Source organism: Ranitomeya imitator, chromosome 3 (genome assembly GCF_032444005.1).
Source record: "Ranitomeya imitator isolate aRanImi1 chromosome 3, aRanImi1.pri, whole genome shotgun sequence".
Taxonomy (NCBI): Eukaryota; Metazoa; Chordata; class Amphibia; order Anura; family Dendrobatidae; genus Ranitomeya; species Ranitomeya imitator.
This window is the reverse complement of record NC_091284.1, coordinates 67,812,485-67,833,877: the sequence shown is the minus strand read 5'-3', so window position 1 is coordinate 67,833,877 and position 21,393 is coordinate 67,812,485. Positions and strand designations below refer to the sequence as shown.

Genomic DNA, 21,393 nt, shown 5'->3' with positions numbered 1-21,393 from the left:
CCCTGTCTCTTTGTCATTTTATAGTTTTAGAAGAAACAGCTTAAAATTAATTACAGGAACACAAATCTCAGTGGTATGTCCTCGTAGTTACCTCCACATTATCCATGCTTCACATGTTGCTGTTTACAGAGGAAATATGAGGATAAAAGCATTGGTATTTCTCTGTGGAGTTACTTCATTATCTTTGCATTGTTTTTAATCTATTGTTATAATGCTTTCTTGCTTGGTCTATGATTTATAGGTGAAATATCAGAATCTGAGTAACTGTAATATAAAAAAAAAGTTTTGATTTTCTTTATGTAACCACTTATGTAACCTAAGAGGAAGGGTAGGGTGATCAGGAATTTTATTTTTTTCCCCCAGAGTATAGTTTGTGCACAGTAGCGTAGCTGCCAGGGAGATATAGGATGCAATCGCCCTGGGCCCACCCAAAGCTACCGCATTTCTAGCTGTATTGGCGTACGTAGCTTGCAGATATATAGTTAAGCTCTGTTATTGAGCTGGGAGACATGGTCTCCCTGCCCTACCTCTTTCCGCTCCGTAGACCGCAGGTCACATTAAGCCTGCAGCCAACACAATGGCAGGGTGCCACACTGGCTGAGGTGCACGCACAGGATACCATAGTCCCGCTTCGGGGACATCCTGTGCATGTGCTGCTGTGATGGCATCATCGCGTCAGCCTGCTCGTGCTTAGCCGGTGGACTTGTTAGGATCCTGGGTGAGTAGAAGATGTTTTTTATTTTAATTAAAATTTGTGTGATTGTGGAGGCATTATACAGTGTGGGGAAATAAAACATTGTAGGGACTTCTGTGGGGACTGTCATAAGTACAGTTTGGAAACTGCTGTAGGGGGGGCTCTCATACAGTGTGGGCACCATTATATATAGTGAGTATAATGGAGCTGTGGGCCCGCCATACTGTGTGTAGGGGAGATGTTGGCCCACCATACTCTGTATAGGAGAGATGATGGGTAAAACCAGTGAGCTGTCTCAAGATCTTCATAACCTAATTTGTAAAATATATTAATGGCATTGGTTACGTAAGAATCTTACTAAACTACTGAAGGTTCCAGTGAGTACAGTTGGGGCCATAATCCAGAAGTGGAAAGAACATTATTTCACCATAAACCAGCCATAACTCAGTGCTCCCTGCAAGATTTCAGACATGAGTGAAAAGAATTATCAGAAGAGTTGTCCAATAGCCAAGGACCACCTGTAGAGAGCTACAGAATGACCTGGAATCAGCAGGTACAATTGTTTCAAAGAAAACTATAAATAATGCACTAGAGATGGGCGGACATCTGGAGGTTGGATCTGGAGGGTTCAAACCAACAGTTACAAAAAGTTTGGGTACCAGAACAGGACCCGGACCCCATTCACTTGATTGGGGGGCCCAAACTTCCAGTGTCTCTATGCTGTCATGTGCGTGACAGTGCGGCAAACACCACTTCTAATCGGCGGTGAAATCATCACCACCGGTAAGAGCCGCGGTTCTCACGCTCTCAAAAGACAGCGTGAGCTCGCAGCTGTGGTCGGAGGTATAAAGTTTTCCTCCAGTCACTGGTGTCAGCTGATGAGACCACCCATCAGCCGACGCGTGCTGCCGCTAATAACAGTGAGAGCAGGAGCTGCTGAAGGGAGTATTCCTCAGTCTGCTCCTGCATGCTAACAAAAAAATAAAGCGTGGGTTCATTTTGTATTTTTGATAACCAGCCAGGCAAAACTCACAGCTATCAGCTTCAGCAAGGCTGGTTATCAAGAATAGAGGGTCCCCAAGCTGTATTTTGTAATTATTTAAATAAATAATTTTAAAAAATGGCGTGGGGTTCCCCCCATTTTTTAAAACCAGCTTTGCTAAAGCAGACAGCTGGGGACTGGTACTCTCATGCTGCTAAGGGGCAACGGATATTGCCCCCCCCCCTACCCCGGCCTAAAAACAGCAGCCCTCAGCCACCCAGATAAGGCACATCTATTAGATGCGCCAATTATGGCACTTGGCCAGGATCTTCCCACTTGTCCTGTAGCGGTTGCAAGTGGGGTTCATATTTGTGGGGTTGATGTAACCTTTGTATTGTCCGGTGACATCAAGCCCACGGATTACTAATGGAGAGGCGTCTATAAGACACCTATCCATTACTAATTCTATAGATATATGGTGAATAAAGTATTTGAAATAAAACACACTTTTTTCCATTTTTACTTAAAAATAACAGTTATACTCACATAACACCTAATTCCAGTGAATCCCTTGTCTCCTGTAATAAAGCTAAAATAAGAAAACAATATCCCTCACCTCTCCGTTGTTCTGTCCCATGCCGTAATCCATGTCAAGATGCGGCCGTCCAGGATGAGAACCACTGATGAATGAGCTCCTGCGTGAGCAGCATCAGTGACTAGAGGTGATGTCATCTAGGTTACTGCTGGTCACTGAGGCTGTGTTCCTAGCAGGGCTGAAATGCAGTGACCTCAGTGAGATCCTCGCTAGCACCGTGAGAAACAGCCCCTCCTGCACCAATGACCATCGATCAGTAGCGGTGTTTGCTGCACTGTCATGCACTAGACAGCGCCACAAACACCCGTTGTTCGGGCATCCAAATCTGAACAGTAACACGGACCTCCTGATGAGTTCCGTGTTTGGTATCTGTGCCCGAACGGTAGGTGTTCAGTACAGATGCCGAACTTTACTGTTCAGGTTCGCCCACCTCTATAATGCGCTCAACCACCATGCCCTGTATGCACGCTAACGTAAGACTCCATTGCTGAACAAACAACATGTTCAAGCGCGTTTAAACTTTGTTCATCAACATTTAGGCAAGAATGTAAAATACTGGAAAAATAGTCTGGTCAGATTATGCCAAAAGTGAACTCTATGGATAGCATAATACACCATGTTTGGAGGTCAAAAGGCACTGCATATCACCATATCATCAGGTGTTGCAGGTTTGGAATTGGGAACATCTTGGTGTGGGGCTGTTTTTCAGCATATGGCAAACTTCATATAATTTAAAAGAAGAATGAATGGACAACGTACTAAGATATTCTTAATAAAAATAAAAATCTGCTGACCTCTACCAGGACGATGCTAATGACTAGAGGGTGGATAATTCAGCAAGACAATAATCACAAACACACAGCCAAGGAAACTCTTAATTGGTTTCAGAGAAAGAAAATAAAGCTGTTGAATGACCTAGCCATTCATCTGACCTGAATCCAATAGAAAAGTAATGGAAGGATTTTAATCTGAGTTCATAGAAAGAACCCATGGAACCTTAAGGATTTGAAGAGTGTTTGTGTGGAAAAATGGTCTAAAACCATATCTGAGCAATGCGTGTGGCTAGTTTCTCCATACAAGAAGCGTCTTAAGTGGTCATCACCAATAAAGGCTTTTGTACAAAGTAATGCATCTATTTCAGTAAGTTCGCGATATAAAGCAGAAAAGAGCCGGCACTTACCGATCGTCCGGAACAGGTACCTTTGTTGAAGTGCGGTTAAAACATCTTCGTGGCCGGGGGTGCTAAACAAGGAGAGCGGCAAGCATGACGACGGCCGTTTCGCGCCTAGTGTACGCTTCTATGGGTGATTGACCCGTAGAAGCGCACACTAGGCGCGAAACGGCCGTAGTCATGCTTGCCGCTCTCCTTGTTTAGCACCCCCGGCCACGAAGATGTTTTAACCGCACTTCAATAAAGGTACCTGTTCCGGACGATCGGTGAGTGCCGGCTCTTTTCTTCTTTATATCGCATTGACTGTCTGCTGCTTCTGCCAAGGCACCCGTGATCAGAAGTCTGAACCTCCATTGCAGGTGAGCAGTTCACACTGTGTTTGAGAGCGGTGGTGCCGTCCAGCTGTCTCTACATTTTGTGCATTTCAGTAAGTTTGTTCAATACTTTTTCTTTGTGTCATTTTCATTATTACACATAATTTATGGACATCTATGGTGTAATTTCTTTGGCTGCGTGCATTGGAGGGGTTTTTACGTACATCTAGTGAGATTTTCATGCCAATAGCACTTTTAGACATATATTCTATCTATCTATCTATCTATCTATCTATCTATCTATCTATCTATCTATCTATCTATATAGTATATATTAGTCTTCCTCTTTTCTACTTCTATTTAACTGCTTCACAGTCGCCGCATCATCCTGGAGCCTTTAAAAAAAGTAATAAAAGACTGAACGTGTGCACAGCAATGTCGTTTTTAGATTGGTGTGCATTTTGTTAACTTCTTGCAGCGCTTTTTCAAGCAGAATCCACCTGAATAACATGGTGAATGCAAATACCCTTAGCTACCATTTACTTTCATGCACGTGCTCCTTATATACACTATGTGAACATGGCTTGAAGATGTTACAAGCAGAGATGGTGTTGATTAGGAGAAATACCTTAATAGCTAAATCAATCTTTTTAGAGTTCCATACAAAGATAGACGTTTTTTGCAAATTGCTAACAGTATTTAAAAAAGTACAAATGAGTTCATGAACGAAGCAGTGGATAATCAGAATCTTAGCTCTAATTTTATCCATGAATCTAACAATGGTCTGACCGACAAGCTTCTGCACTTTTCATACAAGCGTCCTATTGGGTTTTTCCTCATTGATTATTATAGGAGAGGAGGAGTCTAACTTCATTACTGAAGGAATTAATACCACAAATAATAAGGGAGTCTTATTTGGCTTTTTTGGATCAACCTGAATATCTTATTGAGGGATCATCACTTTCCACTGTTCTGTTAGGAACATAGATGCTCACAAAAGTGTAATACAGATTATTAATGTGTAATACAGATTATTAATGGGTAATACATTATAGTTAGTAATACAAAATGGAGCCTCTGTGGTCACACCCCTGTTTATTAGATCTTAGTGGCCTATTGCCAGGATAGGCCATCTTTTCTGTGACTTCAAAAACTCTTCAAATATAAAATAATTATTATTTTATTTTTTTTAGGTAATGAATTTGGTCACCCAGAGTGGTTGGATTTCCCAAGAAAAGGAAATAATGAAAGCTACCACTATGCCAGGAGACAGTTTCATTTGACTGATGATAACCTTTTGCGCTATCGATTTCTTTATGCTTTTGACCGAGACATGAATAGATTAGAGGAAACGTTTGGCTGGCTGTCGTCACCTCCGGTAAGAGCTGGCAAAAATGGCATTTGACATTTGTTTGTTTCCGTTTTATGTATGTTCTCTACGCTGATTTACCGGGTGGTGTGTATATCAAGTTGATGATGCCCTAGGCCTTCTCTCTACTCATTTCTAGGACCTTTGTAAGCTTAGCAAATTCCAGTGTAAATAGGAATATATTTTGAAGAGAACAATGGTAACAACCTCCTTTAAAAGAGGGGACTAGTTACAGACACATTAAATGGGCCGTCTGGCTATATGAAGTAACTCAACGGTGTTGTGAAATTCTGTGTTTATAGCACAGTTTAGGCGTTCTGATCCTGCAGTGCCAAGTCTCCCCCCAACATTGCATATTCAATAGATAAATTTAAATATGGTTGAGTATGCCCAGTTTATCAGTGAATTTTTAGTGTGCTGTTTCACTGCTGTATTCTTGAAAGATTTCCATGCACATAAGGGGTCCACTATCACATTAGGTAGTTGTGATCCGAATTATTGATTAGCCGACCGTTAGCTCCTCGGACTTCCACATGCAGAGGGACACCCGGCAAGCCTGGTCTTCGTATGTTCTTTATCTTCTCTACGCATAGAACAAAAGTATTGGAAAACCGATCATGTCGGCATGAGATCCAACAAAAAGTATTCAAAGCACCTAGTATATTCCTCAAACAACTTCTTTATTGCTAACATATAAAGTTAAAAAGGCGTCACTTTTCCAATCTATTGCTTGACAACGGCCAGTAGTGGCCAAAATGTCATAGTTTTAACTTTATATCTAGTGATCAATGAAGAGGTTTCTTGAGGCACATGCCCATTGCCTTACATGCTTTCTGTTGGATCTGCCTACAATATGGCGGAGAGTTGCCCAAAGTGAGCATGGCTTTAGAAGGGTTTTCCCACAAAGTACATTTTAATCAACAGATCTTGGAATAACCATAAGTTCCACAATTTAATGTGTTAATAAATAATATTCCTGTGCTGAGGCAATCTTATGAATGTGCCCCTGCTACGCACTGTCATTTGCGGGGTCTGACTATGCAGAGCTGCTCCCCGTTCATGGTCTGCACGTGCATACTATTTCCTAGGGGCGAGGGGGCCGGGTAGAGCATGAGTCACTTCCAGTAAGTAAAGGTACTGTCACACTAGACGATATCGCTAGCGATCCGTGACGTTGCAGCGTCCTCGCTAGCGATATCGTCCAGTGTGACAGGCAGCAGCGATCAGGCCCCTGCTGTGCTGTCGCTGGTCGGGGAAGAAAGTCCAGAACTTTATTTCGTCGCTGGACTCCCCGCAGACATCGCTGAATCGGTGTGTGTGACACCGATTCAGCGATGTCTTCACTGGTAACCAGGGTAAACATCGGGTAACTAAGCGCAGGGCCGCGCTTAGTAACCCGATGTTTACCCTGGTTACCATCGTAAAAAAACAAACAGTACATACTTACATTCAGCTGTCTGTCCCTTGCCGTCTATTTCCTGCACTGACTGCTGGCCGCAAAGTGAAAGTGAAAGCACAGCACAGCGGTGAGTCACACAGCGGTGACTCACCGCTGTGGCTGTGCTCTGCTTTCACTTTGCGGCCAGCAGTCAGTGCAGCAAACAGACGGCAAGGGACAGACAGCTGAATGTAAGTATGTACTGTTTGTTTTTTACGATGGTAACCAGGGTAAACATCGGGTTACTAAGCGCGGCCCTGCGCTTAGTTACCCGATGTTTACCCTGGTTACCGGGGACCTCGGGATCGTTGGTCGCTGGAGAGCGGTCTGTGTGACAGCTCTCCAGCGACCAAACAGCGACGCTGCAGCGATCCGGATCGTTGTCGGTATCGCTGCAGCGTCGCTAAGTGTGACGGTACCTTAAGTCTACAGATAAAACTGCAGGATCTAAGAGCTGCTATTGTCTGCCTGTTTTATCACAGAAACGAGTGTTTTTGTTGTGATGAAATATAGATTTTTGTTTTTTTTACTAAGAAATGCAGTGCAGGAGGTAAAAGAAGAAATTACATACCAGAAAATATGTATTTATATTTTTTGGGGGGGTGTGCAGTCAAATTTCACATTGTAATAAGTGCAATGTGTAGGTGCCCATTCACACCTAGGTCATTATTACCAAGCAGAACCTAGGATAAAAACTGAGCAAATACCCTGCAGTAAGAGAATAAGTAAATAGTACATGTAAAAAACATAAGGTACTTATTTGACACTGTTTTGATCCAAAAAGCCATTCCACCACGTCAAGGTGTACCCAATCATGATTGTCCTATTTCTAATGTAAAATCTCTCTATGTGCTAGCTGCCCTCAATAGACTAGGACAAGCACGACCCAGGTCCTGATTGCTTAAACACTTGTCCGTGGAAAGCTATATAGATTAAATGCACAAAGAGGGGAGAGTCTTGCACTTATATGTAAAAAAAACAAACAAACAAAGCAAAACCATTTAAATGAGTACATGTATTGATATAAGTGCAATGTATGGGTGCAAATTCACAATGTGGCCATTAACAAACTCCCCCTTTTTTAGCTCTACATTTAATTTACATCGCTTTCCACCTGCAGATGTTTACACAGTCAGGCCTGGGTCCTGTTCTGCCCCCTGACCATCCTGATAGGGTACAACTTGTCACGGTGGGGTGGCTTTTACTTTTTTGTATATGTGTGGTTTTTTTTTTCCCTTTTATTACAAGTGTCAGGTAAGTAGCCTACATTATTACCAGGTCATTAAAAAATATAATGAAAAATTACTTTTCATCAGGTGTCGGCTAATGAGAAAGTACTACTCTGATCAGCCTACAGTTGCTGTTGCTGATGGGAGTATTCATCAGCCAACACCTGCGCTGTAAATAAATTTAAAAAAAGAGGGGTCGAAAAGGAGTTTGGTCCCCCCATTTTTGTGAAACAGCCAAGCTAAAGCAAATGGCTGTGGGCTGGTATTCTCAGACTGGTTATGGGCCATGGATGTTGCCCCCCAGCCTAAGAATAGCAGCCCGCAGCCACCCCAGAAAAGGCGCATCTATTAGATGAGCCAATTCTGGTGCTTTGCAGGACTCTTCCCACTTACCCTGGTGGCTGTTAGCTGTTTTATGGCTGCTGACATCAAACCCACAGGTTACTAATGGAGAGGCTTATAAACGCCCCCTTTACTCACCCCATAGTTGGATTGTTAAAAAACACAGCCAGAATAAAATCGGTGTGAGCCGGCTGGCGTCGGCTTTCCCTTTGTTGCTTATGAAGGTTACGGGGGACCACCATGCTTTTTTTAATTTTCAAGAACAGTAGGTCACATAGCACCTGTTTCACCCGGGAGTTCGGCACTCCGGCATTCACCAGTCCAGCACTTGTAGCTATTGTAACTTTTAGGTTATCAGAGTTCACAGCCACCGGGTCTCCCGGCAGCTACAATGCCTGAAAATCTCATGGAAAACTTTGAGGGAAATGTTAAGGTTACTAGAGTTTCAAGCTGCTGGAACACCTAGAGGCTGGGAACGAAGGTTACCTTGGGTGTGTATTTTACTTTACTTGTTAGTAAATTTAAAAAAAAATGGCATGGGATCCCCAATAATTTTCATAAGCAGCAGAGGGAAAGCAGACAGCTGAGGGCTGATATTAATATTCTAGAAAGGAGTATTAATATCAGCTCACAGCTGTTTGCTTAGCCTTCACTGGTTGTTATAGGGGAGACCCCCTGCAAAAAATGACATGGGTTCCCCCTTATACTCAATAACCAGCAAAGGCTATGCATGCAGCTTCTGACTCATATTAGTAGCCTAGGAAAGGGCCATGAATATTGGAACCCTCCCAGACCAAAAACATCGGCTCTCTGCCGCCCCAGAAATGGTGCATCATTAAGATGCCCCCAACCTGGTGCTTATCCTCGCTCTTCCTACATGTCCTTGTTTCATGTCAAGTGGGGTAATAGTTGTGAGGTTGATGTCAGCTTTGTATTGGCAGCTGACATCAAGCCCAGGGGTTGTGAAAAAGACACAGCCAGAAAACAATCCTTTAATTGAACGAAAGACACTGACACCTTTATCTGAAGTAAAAACTTTCTCACGCAGCGAGCGGTGCCGCAAGTGTGGTCACTGGGGTTCATCAGCTATGATCTCCTGTGAACTTTCTCACTGCAGCTCAGCACTACACACTTCAGTATGAGTCGGCTGGTGTGAATAGCATTTGTTTATTATTTTCAGTTTTTTCCAGGTGACATGGGCTTCAATGGATTAGGTGTACAGGTGAGTATAACTGTGCTTTTTATTTGAAATACAGGAGTCTGTGTCATTATTTCATTTAAAGGGTTTTATTCTGGCGGTGTGTTTTTTTTTTTTTTCAATCTAACTTTGGGGTTATTATATAGACGCCTTTCCCTTACTAATCTGTGAGCTTGATGTCAGCAGCCATAAAACAGCTTGCATCAACCTATCAACTATTAGCCCACTTGCCACCACACCAGGGCAAGTGGGAAGAGCCGGGCAAAGCACCAGAATTGACACATCTAATAGATACGTCTTTTCAGGGGTAGCTGTGGGCTGCTATTTTTAGGGTGGGGGGTAATATCCATGGCCCCTTACCAGTGTGAGAATACCAGCCCACAGTTGTTTGCTTTAATTTGGCTGGTTGTGAAAAATGTGGGGACCCCACACCATTTAAAAAAAATGTGTATATATATATATATATATTTTTTTTTAAATGGCGTAGGACCCCTCTATTCTTGATAACAAGCCATGATAAAGCTGACAACTGAGGGTTGCAGCCCATAGCTGTCAGTTTTGTCTGCGTTGGTTATCAAAAATAGAAGACCCCCACTTCACCAATTGGGGGCTGGTATTCTCAGACTCGTAAGGGGTCATGGATATTGCCTGCCAGAAAAGACGCATCTATTAGATGTGCTAATTCTGGTACTTTGCCAGGCTTTTCCCACTTGCCCTGTAGCAGTGGCAAGGAATAATAATGGATAGGTTAATAGATAGACTTCCCTCCATTAGTAATCCGTCGCCTTGATGTCACATGACAATACAAAGGTGACATGAACCCCACAAATGTGAACCCTTCTTGCCACAACTACAGGGCATGTGGGAAGAGCCGAGCAAAGCACCAGAATTGGCGCATCTAATAGATGCGCCTTTTCTGTGCTGCTTGGGGGGGGTGGGGGCAATATCCATGACCCCTTACCAGCCTGAGAATACCAGCACCCAGCTGTCTGCTTTAGCAAGGGTGGTTGTTATTAGCTGCAGCAGGCGTCGGCTGATGGGAGCAGTAGTCCCATCAGCTGACACCAGTGATCGGAGGTAAACTGTATACGCTGCATGCTCTCTGTCTTTTGACAGTGTGGGAACCGTTCCTGTGTGACCGGCGGTGATGATTTTACTGCCGATCAGAAGCGATATTTGCCGCACTGTCATGCACATGACAGCGTGGCAAACACTGGATGTTCGGGTCCCCCTTTCAAGTGAATGGGGCCCAGGTACTGTTCTGGTACCCAAAATTTTGTAACTGTTCGGCTGAACCCGAATATCCAGGTGACCGCCCGTCTCTACTCCCATTCATCCAAATGGTTCCGGTTTTGGGTACCATTCTATAACCCTAGCCAAACTTTTTTTTAGATGTTCGCTGAACCCCCCGGACTCAAACATCCACAGGTTCGCCCATAACTAATCATGGACAAGAAATAGAATTTTAAAAAATCTATATTTAGGCATAAGAATGGATTGCAAAAAAAGATTATGTATTAATAACTGGTTTTAATTATTACAACTAGATTAAAAATGGCATAATATTCATCTTCAGAATGCAGCTTAATAAAATGTGAATCTTTTGCTCTGCCATGAAAATCCAATTACTCCACCACGCCGGTCATGAAAGCTTTATAATTATACAGTTTTCCATAAATACGCCATCACAATTGCAATTCTTCCTTTAGTAGTCCGTTAGCTTTTAAAATGGAGTGTTTCATGTGATAAATTCTAGTGTTAGATGTAAGGCAATAATAGAGAAATATACACTACTGTGCAAAAGTTCTAAGCAGGTGTGGAGAAACTTGAAGACACAAAAGAGAATGGTAAAACCAAAAACACTCAGTTTGAAAAAATGTTTGCAGTAATCCGCAAGTGCTAGTAAAAGATGTAAATAACAGGGTATTTGGTTGATACGTTTTTTGCAAAAAATGTATACTAAGCTGCTCTACCAATCTTCACGGTATACCCTTATCAGAGCAGTCCTAACTAATGTATGCAATCCCTATCTGATGTATTTAAAAACCTGATCATCTGTATATTACCTGTGTGAACAGGGTTCAGAGAGGAAAAATCCATGTGTGCATACAGGGCAGAACAGCTTTTGTGCAGCTAGCCCAAGAGGAGTGGTGGAACTCCCCAGTCTTGTAGACACAAGAGAACAATCATGGAAACAGGAACACATGGGCTACTTGCACAGTGAACAAGTCTGTGCAAAAAACGTATCAACCAAATACCCTGTTATTTACATCTTTTACTAGCACTTGCGGATTACTGCAAACATTTTTTCAAACTGAGTGTTTTTGGTTTTACCATTCTCTTTTGTGTCTTCAGGTTTCTTGGTGGTGTGTGAACATGTTCTTACAGACTTGTTCACTGTGCAAGTAGCCCATGTGTTCCTGTTTCCATGATTGTTCTCTTGTGTCTACAAGACTGGGGAGTTCCACCACTCCTCTTGGGCTAGCTGCACAAAAGCTGTTCTGCCCTGTATGCACACATGGATTTTTCCTCTCTGAACCCTGTTCACACAGGTAATATACAGATGATCAGGTTTTTAAATACATCAGATAGGGATTGCATACATTAGTTAGGACTGCTCTGATAAGGGTATACCGTGAAGATTGGTAGAGCAGCTTAGTATACATTTTTTGCAAAAAACGTATCAACCAAATACCCTGTTATTTACATCTTTTACTAGCACTTGCGGATTACTGCAAACATTTTTTCAAACTGAGTGTTTTTGGTTTTACCATTCTCTTTTGTGTCTTCAGGTTTCTTGGTGGTGTGTGAACATGTTCTTACAGACTTGTTCACTGTGCAAGTAGCCCATGTGTTCCTGTTTCCATGATTGTTCTCTTGTGTCTACAAGACTGGGGAGTTCCACCACTCCTCTTGGGCTAGCTGCACAAAAGCTGTTCTGCCCTGTATGCACACATGGATTTTTCCTCTCTGAACCCTGTTCACACAGGTAATATACAGATGATCAGGTTTTTAAATACATCAGATAGGGATTGCATACATTAGTTAGGACTGCTCTGATAAGGGTATACCGTGAAGATTGGTAGAGCAGCTTAGTATACATTTTTTGCAAAAAACGTATCAACCAAATACCCTGTTATTTACATCTTTTACTAGCACTTGCGGATTACTGCAAACATTTTTTCAAACTGAGTGTTTTTGGTTTTACCATTCTCTTTTGTGTCTTCAGGTGTGGAGAAACTGTTGCAATTCAATATACAATTCTTTCTTCTGACTGAAATGTATTACAGCTGGATATGTTAGTATGGTTATAGCAGAGCTTTATGCATTACAGCTCTTCTTCAGCCATCGTGACACATTCAGCTCTGCTTCATCCAAACTAACATATTATAGATGAAGCAGATCTGTATGTGTTAGTTTGGATGAAATGGGTCTGAATGTGTTGGTTTGGATCTAGCAGAGCTGTATGTGTTAGTTTGGTTTTATCAGCAGTGAATGTGTTAGTATGGCTAAAGCAGTGTTGAAAGTGTTAGTTTGGATCAGGCAGAGCCGTATGTGTTAGTTTCTTTGGGTCATGCTCAGCTGTAACGCATAAAGCTCTGCTATATCCATACTAACACATTCAGCACTGCTAAATGTCAGGCAGGATACAGAATTTTGTTCTAAAATATTTGTATATTGCGTTGAGCCCGCATCAAAAGTGGAACATGTCAGCTGTTTTTCAACAGCTGACATGTGCCTGCAATAGCGGCGGGTGGAATCGCGATTCACCCGCTGCTATTAACTAGTTAAATGCCGCTGTCAAACGCTGACAGCGGCATTTAACTGCCGCTTCCAGCCACCGTTCCGGAAATGAGCGCATCGAACACCCCCGTCACATGATCGGGGGTCTGCGATGCATCGACATAACAACCTAGAGGTCTCCTTGAGACCTCTATGGTTGTTGATGCCGGATTGCTGTGAGCGCCACCCTGTGGTCGGCGCTCATAATAATGCAGTAAATCTACTACATAGGGGCGATCTGAGGATCGCTCCTATGTAGCAGAGCGGATAGAGTTGTGCCAGCTTCTAGCCTCCCATGGAGGCTATTGAAGCATGGCAAAAGTAAAATCAAAAAAGTTTAAAAAAATATGACAAAAAAAAAAAAAAAATATATATATATATATATATATATATATATATATATATATATATATATATATATATATATATATATATATATATATATATATCTATATCTATATCTATAATATAACGCTGGGAGCGTCACTCTGTCCGAAGCCTTTATAGACTGCACAAGCGCCGGCGCAGTCTGGGCCTCACAGAGTGACGCTCCCAGGAGATCGCGGTATGCGTAAACACTGAACGCACACCGTGATCTCCACCAGAGAGGCAGGGACCGCCAGGAGGGTAAGTATGAGCTATATTCACCTGGCCCCGTTCCACCGCTGCGCGCCGCCATCTTCCCGGTCCTCGGCCTGTGACCTTCAGTTCAGAGGGCGCGATGACGCGCTTAATGCGCGCCGGCGCCGCCCGCTGACTGACCAGTCACAGCCAGAAGACCGGGAAGATGGCGGCGCGCAGCGGTGGAACGGGGCCAGGTGAATATAGTAAGTGCTGGGGGGCCTGAGCTGGTGGCGATACCGGCACCTGACCCCCACAGCGCGCCGGTGTCCCCGCCTGCTCAGGCCCCCCAGCACTCGGCGCCCAGCGACCATAGGTGAGTATGGTATTTTTTTTTTTATATATTGCAGCAGCATACGGGGCATATATAATGGAGCATCTTATGGGGCCATAAACCATAATGGAGCATCTTATGGGGCCATAAACCATAATGGAGCAGTGTACGGGGGCATATACCATGGAGCATCTTATGGGGGCCATAAACCTTTATGGAGCAGTGTACGGGGGCATACACTATTGAGCATCTTATGGGGCCATAAACCGTAATGGAGCAGTGTACGGGGGCATATACCATGGAGCATCTTATGGGGGCCATAAACTTTTATGGAACAGCGTACAGGGCATACACTATGGAGCATCTTATGGCGGCCATAAACCATAATAGAACAGTGTACGGGGCATATACTATGGAGCATTTTATGGGGGCCATAAACCTTTATGTAGCAGCGTATGGGGCATATGGATGGGAGCAGCAAATTAAAGAACGGTGGCACAGGATGGGAGCAGCACATGACAGAATAGGGCAGCACATGACAGAATGGGGGTGCAGGATGGGAGCAGCACATGTCAGAATGAGGGCGCAGGATGGGAGCAGCACATGACAGGATGGGAGCAGCACATGCCAGAATGGGGGCGCAGGATGGGAGCAGCACATGACAGGATGGGGACGCAGGATGGGAGCAGCACATGACAGGATGGGGACGCAGGATGGGAGCAGCACATGACAGGATGGGGACGCAGGATGGGAGCAGCACATGACAGGATGGGGACGCAGGATGGGAGCAGCACATGTCAGAATGGAGGCGCAGGATGGGTGCAGCACATGTCAGAATGGGGGCGCAGGATGGGAGCAGCACATGTCAGAATGGGGGTACAGGATGGGGACGCAGGATGGGAGCAGCACATGACAAGATTAGGGCGCAGGATGGAGCAGCACATGCCAGGATGGAGACCATATACCAATATAAATGCTCGCCACCCGGGCGTAGAACGGGTTCAATAGCTAATATATATATATATATATATATATATATATATATATATATATATATATATATATATATATATATATATATATATATATATATTTAAATCGCCCCATTCAAAATAAAACCATAAAAAAAAATCTATCCTGATCGCTAAATGGCGTGGCAAGAAAAAAATTCGAAATGCCAGAATTACTTTTTTTGGTCGCCACGACATTGCATTTAAATGGAATAACGGGCGATCAAAAGAATGTATCTGCACAAAATTGGTATCATTAAAAACGTCCGCTCGGCGCGCAAAAAAAATAAGCCCTCACTTGACCCCAGATCACAAAAAATGGAGACACCACTTAGATAAAGCATAACCTAGACATGTTTGGTGTCTATGAACTCCTAATGACGTGGAGAATCATAATATCAGGTCAATTTTAGCATTTAGTGAAACTAGCAAACAAGCCAAACAAAAAACAAGTGTGGGATTTCACTTTTTTTGCAATTTCACTGCAAAAAAAAAAAATTCCTGGTATCTGGTTTTAGCATGTCTTGTACTAATGATGTCGTTCAAAAGTACAACTTTTACCGCAAAAAAAAACAAGCCCTCACATGGCCATATTGATGTAAAAATAAAAAAGTTATGGTGGAAGGTCTTGAATGGGTTAAAGAAGCACTCCTCCCATAAAAGTTTTTATCCTCCTAATATAAAATTGCAGTCAAGGTATAATATGACACTGTGCTCTTACAATTGCTCATTTTGCCTTTCTACCCAGCTAAGTCTTTTCTTTCCATTAGGTCTATGACATCACGTGATTAACAACTGATGAGCGGAATCCTTCTAAGCTCTATGTAGAAACAGGAGGTCATTTTTCCCTGCATGAGTCATGAGTCACTGCAAAAGCCCTGGCAGAGGGGAGGAGGAAAAGCAGGGTCAGAAGGTGCAGAGAGGGATGACTCATGCAGGGACAAGAGACTCCCTGTTTCTATGTAGAGAAGAGAAATGGGAAGAATTAACATGGTAGAAAGGCAAAATGAGCAATTGTAAGTACACAATGCTACATAATATGACTGCAATATAGTAAGAGGATAAAAACTTTGATTAAAAAAATTTCATATCACATAAGATGAAGCCGTGGACATTAGTTATGAGCGAGCGTGTTCACTACTCGAGTTTGCATCTGGAGCTTGGGTACTCACCGAGTATTGCGATTGCTCGAGATACATGCCCGAGGACCCGCCCCGCATGTTTTGCAATTGTTGGAAACCTAAAAGAAAACTTGTGGATTGCCTGCCAGAAACGGCCTGTTAGACAAAAACGGCCCCAGGGTGGAAACTCGAGCATGTAGGTCAAGCACCCATGATGCCCGATGCAAACTCGAGTAGCCACTTTAGCTCATCACTAGTGGACATATAAGATGGCCTTATCTGAGGTCAAGCTCAATTGTCTTCCAAAAAAACTATTCTTTGAATTATAAGTACAGGTAGATATACATAGGTGCAATTACTAGACCTAATAGCTGGATTGCACCACAGTGAGAAGAAAAGTATTTTACCAGGGTTTAGATCTAAGTGAACAGGAGATTAGAGCCTGGCAAAGTGAAGAGAAGATGACAGCAAGGGGCGCGGGAGCAGCTGGGTCAGGAGTTGAAGAGGAGGTGGACTTGGGCAGAATTGTAGTTCTAATGATGACTCATGCAGAAAAAAATACTTGTTATTTCTGCATAGAACTTAGAATAATTAAGCTAGTCTGTTTTTAATCACATGATGTTATAGACCTAATGTGAAATAGAATAATTAACTAGGAAGAAGGGTACAATGAACAATTGTAAGTACACAGTGCTATATAATATGATATGATTATGAAGAAACTCAGCAGGAAGGAAAAGACCATAAAAGCCACAATCGCAGGTGGCCTCTGCTGACTCTCATTGGCTTATGTGCTTGGCTAAGTAGATGTATAATTACATGATGGGGCTTAGATAAGGTCCATTAAGGCTCCCCTGTGAGAATATTAATTTAAACACACCATAAGTATGGGATACTCAGCTATTATATCATTGTTTGGTTGAGATGTTACAATTAGGCTGTATTCACACAGTTTTTGGGGCCAATAAAATATTTCAATCGTTTCAGGAAACTTCTTTTTTGGTGAGTTTTTTTTCTTTTCCTGAAGAGCTTCCGTAATTGATTTTAAAGAGTTTTTTTTTTTTTCAACTTTTTGATTTGACATCACCTAGAAGTGCCATGAATTTTTTTTCCACCATGCATTTTAAGGGTATGTTTCCACGTTCAGGAAACGTTGCGTGTTTGATGCTGCATAGAGACGCAGCGTCAAACACGCAGCGTCCAGATGTTACTGCATAGTGGAGGGGATTTCATGAAATCCCGTCTCCACTATGCGGTAAAACACGCAGGCGTCAGACCCGCGTAAAGGGACATGTATCGCGTCTTTTCAGAATGCAGCATGTCTGTTTACACAGCGGCGACGCTCTGTCGCCGCAATGTAAATTTACCATAGACTATCATTAGATGCGATAAATCGCATCTAATGATTAGTCACATGCGTAGAAACTGCGTACACGCAGCTTACTACGCATGTCTGCCGGCTCACCTGTCCCGCCGCCGGAAGTCCCTCATCCACTGCAGTTCTCGCGATAACTTATGTTATCGCGAGAACTGCCGTGCACGTGACCGGGGGTTATCTCCGGTCACTAGTCTGGTTCTCGCAAACAGCTGATCAGCTTATTGTGAGAACGCTGTAGTGTAAGTGATCGCTTAGAAATACGTGCAGCTGCACGCTCCGCACCCAAGTGCTGGCAGCAGTGCCGGGTATTAAGATGCGAGACTCGTCTGAGTTTCTCGCAAGTGTGATTGATCTATCATATCTATCAATCATCTGTTTATCTATGTATCTATTATCTATCTATTATCTATTATCAATATATCTATCGATATATCTATATAGAGATATATTTATAGATAGATATATCGGTAGATAATTGATAGATATATCGATAGATACCATAGATAAATACGATAGATAGATCCATAGATAGATACAATAGATAGATATGTATTGTATCTATTGTATCCATCTAACGTATCTATCTATCTATAGATCTATCTATCTAGTTGTGTGTGTATATTCTTCAATGGAGTATGTAAATGAAGAGGTTGGACAAGAAATGACATCACAATTCTTTTTTTTTTGTATATCTTTATTGAGCTTACAAAACACACACAAATCCGCATGAAAAACGCGTCAAAAAAACACATGAAAAGCGCAGGTGACCTGCAAGTGACCTCAGGTGCAGATTTGGTGCAGATTTTACCTGCGTCAAATCCTGAGCAAAAAAACAAAAAATAGTCAGCTCACCTGAATATCGGCTATTCCACATCTGTTCCTGCACGAAAAAATGCAATGAATCCAGCAGGAATGTAGTAAAATCAGGGAACTTTTCATCATTTAAAAAAAAAAGGAGGGGTTATATCCTATGGTACACCACTTGAAAATAAGTTATAATTTCTTACTGCATTATGCACATATGGCAGCGTTCTTCCGACACGTTTCGAATGACGTCTTAATCGGTCCTGATGCAATCCTGAACGTGGACACATACTCTAAAGCTTTTTCAGGAGAAAAACAAAAGCTAAAAAAAGCTCATATGAACATAACAGTGAAATTTCCATAGAAGTGAATAAGAATTGTTCCTCATGTTTTTAAAGCGTTGTTAAATAATTTTGGAGAGGCTCTGCTTATAAAATAAAGAAAAATAAAAACTGTGTGAACATAGCCTTACAATGAAAAGTGACTTTGTTCTGTCTTTGATGTTATAATGCTTTTTCTTTATTCCACTTAGGCCTATGTCAGTACAAAGCATGAAGGTGACAAAATTATTGCATTTGAGCGGGCAAATCTTCTTTTCATCTTTAATTTCCATCCTTACAAAAGCTTCACTGGATACAGAGTCGCAGTAGATACACCTGGAAAATATCCTTTCAAAATTCTAGTTTTTATTACCGGAACATCACAGGATATAAAGCATTTTAACAAGTAAAGATTCACAGTACAATCATGAGAAAAATACAGTCGCTTTCATGGTGATAAAATTGGGGCAGTGTTGGAAGTGAAGCAGTTGGACTAAAGGTACCTTCACACTCAGCAACTTTACAACGAGAACGACAACGATCCGTGACGTTGCAGCGTCCTGGATAGCGATCTCGTTGTGTTTGACATGCAGCAGCGATCTGGATCCCGCTGTGATATCGCTGGTCGGAGCTAGAAGTCCAGAACTTTATTTCGTCGTCATGTTTCACAGCAAAAGTAACGACGCCAGCAATGTTTTTACATAAAGCTAACAACCAGCGAGAACGATAAGTGAGTCGCCGTTCCGTCACTGGATCGCTCCTGCATCGTTCTGGAGCTGCTGTGTTTGACGTCTCCTAGCGACCTAAACAGCGACGCTCCAGCGATCGGCTCGTTGTCTATATCGCTGCAGCGTCGCTGAGCGTGACGGTACCTTTAGACCTGGAAGTGCCAAGAAACCTTAGTAGGCAAATGTAGATGCACAGTAATGGTAACTGAAAAGAGAAAGGATGGTCATATGCAGCATCAGAGCATACAAGAACCCGTGTGACCAGGGCTGACTGCTATCCTGTCTGTTTCTTGGTCATTCTGTCTGCAAGCGGCCAGGACCATCCAAACTGATTGGTACATAAGTGGGTTGCAGCAACTTTTGTAGAGGTCTCAAGGGCTGTGTGGTTGTGTTCCCAGTTTCTGCTTTATCCATAGTCTCGGCCACGTGATGCACTCCTGGCATCGCTGCTCAGAATTGTTAGCCATAATGGCATGTGACTACTGACATCTCTGGCTACAGCAGTCTCATGCCGGACACTTGTAAACAAGAACCAGGAGGACTATTGGAGCACCAATGCTGGATTGCTGCTCGGAGAAGGTGGCCGAGTGATAGCATTGTTTGTTGTTTTATGCCACTTATACTCTATAACTGTACCTTATTAATCAATCAAAACTCTAAGTCTAGCAACAAGGTACAGTCAGTAGTCAGGAGAAACATTTTAAAGTGGTTCTCCAACATCAAAGGTAATTTAAAAATGCTATTAAAATAACCCGATATTGTTCCACAATCACTGTATTTTTCCATGGTCGCTTGCTCACTCTACCAGTATCACTACCCGATTGTTTACATGCAGCCCTTTTGGCAGCAGAGATGTTTCATGGCTCCTGGACTGCTTGATTCAGAGTGTCTTATACCCAGAGATAGCTCCTTCCTACGTGTGTCCCTCACCCTTCAGAGAGCACATCCACTCTCTTCCCCTTTTCAGTGTAGCAGCGATGACCACAATCGTCTGAGCCTGGGTTCCTTGATATGATCAGAATTTGATAATTTTGTCCTCTCCTCCCAGACAACGCCTCATTGTTCTCTATAGCCGGCCATCTCTCCTTTATGAAGGTCATCTCACCGAATTCTGCCACTAACTCTGTCTTCATTTCATCACTTTATGCACTTTGAGCATCTGGCAACTGCATTTATCCCAGCATGTTCAGAAGAAACTCACTGCATAACTTTGTTGGTGCACTGCGCCTATCATGATAGGCACCACATATTGGTAAGGAGTGAATCTTGCGTTGAGCAGAGGGTTGGACCCTGGAGAGCCCTTCAAACTCTTAATGTTCTATGAATGAGCAAGAGAACACTGAGCATGTGCTGGAAATAAAGAATCGGCACATGCTTAGTAGAGCTGACAGTACGACCTTGCCCTGGAGCAGATGATGTTCAGATGGGCAGAAAAGGAGCGGATAGCAACACCTTCCCATGGAGCAAAGGTCAGTGATGATGTTCTGTTTGAGACTCCTGAATGCAGGATGGTTCAAGCTGAAAGTCTTTAAAAGTTGAAAAAAAAAACCAGGAAGTGCAGCTAACACGGAAATGGCAGAAAGGTTTTAATGAGCATAAATTTGGCATACAATTTTAGGTAGCGGACAACCACTTTCGCAGTAGGTACGTTTTGGGTACATGCCAAGTCTCTTGGGAATGGAAATTTAGTGCTCATAGCCCTGGGTGGTTTAGATGCATCTGACATCACTGGCTTTGTTTTAAGCAGTGTTTTATCAGTAGAGGTTGATAAATAATGGAGAAAAATAGAAGCATTTATGTTACAATGTGATTTCTAGGTCATAAAGCCAATGATCCCATATGATGAAACTTTTGATCTTAAAACGCTCGATTGTACTGAATTAAAAACAACAAAAAAGCATTATCCTGCTTAATTACCTTCATATCTGAGCTAAATTGACTTCTGATACTGAATTTCAAGTTGTGAAATATAGGTTATTCACTCTACCCCCAAGGCCATTCTTATTCTCATTTATTTTCAAT

At 42.6% G+C, this 21,393-nt stretch overlaps 1 protein-coding gene across 2 annotated transcripts in view; it reads left to right on the top strand.

Annotated features, from left to right (window-relative positions):
• GBE1 (1,4-alpha-glucan branching enzyme 1) overlaps positions 1-21,393 on the top strand; it is a 226,023-nt gene that overhangs the window by 183,642 nt on the left and 20,988 nt on the right. For both annotated transcript variants that reach the window (XM_069760970.1, XM_069760971.1), the window contains exons 14-15: positions 4,950-5,134; positions 18,856-18,986. In XM_069760970.1, coding sequence (XP_069617071.1) covers positions 4,950-5,134; positions 18,856-18,986 — 316 coding nt within the window. The remainder of the gene's footprint in view (positions 1-4,949; positions 5,135-18,855; positions 18,987-21,393) is intronic.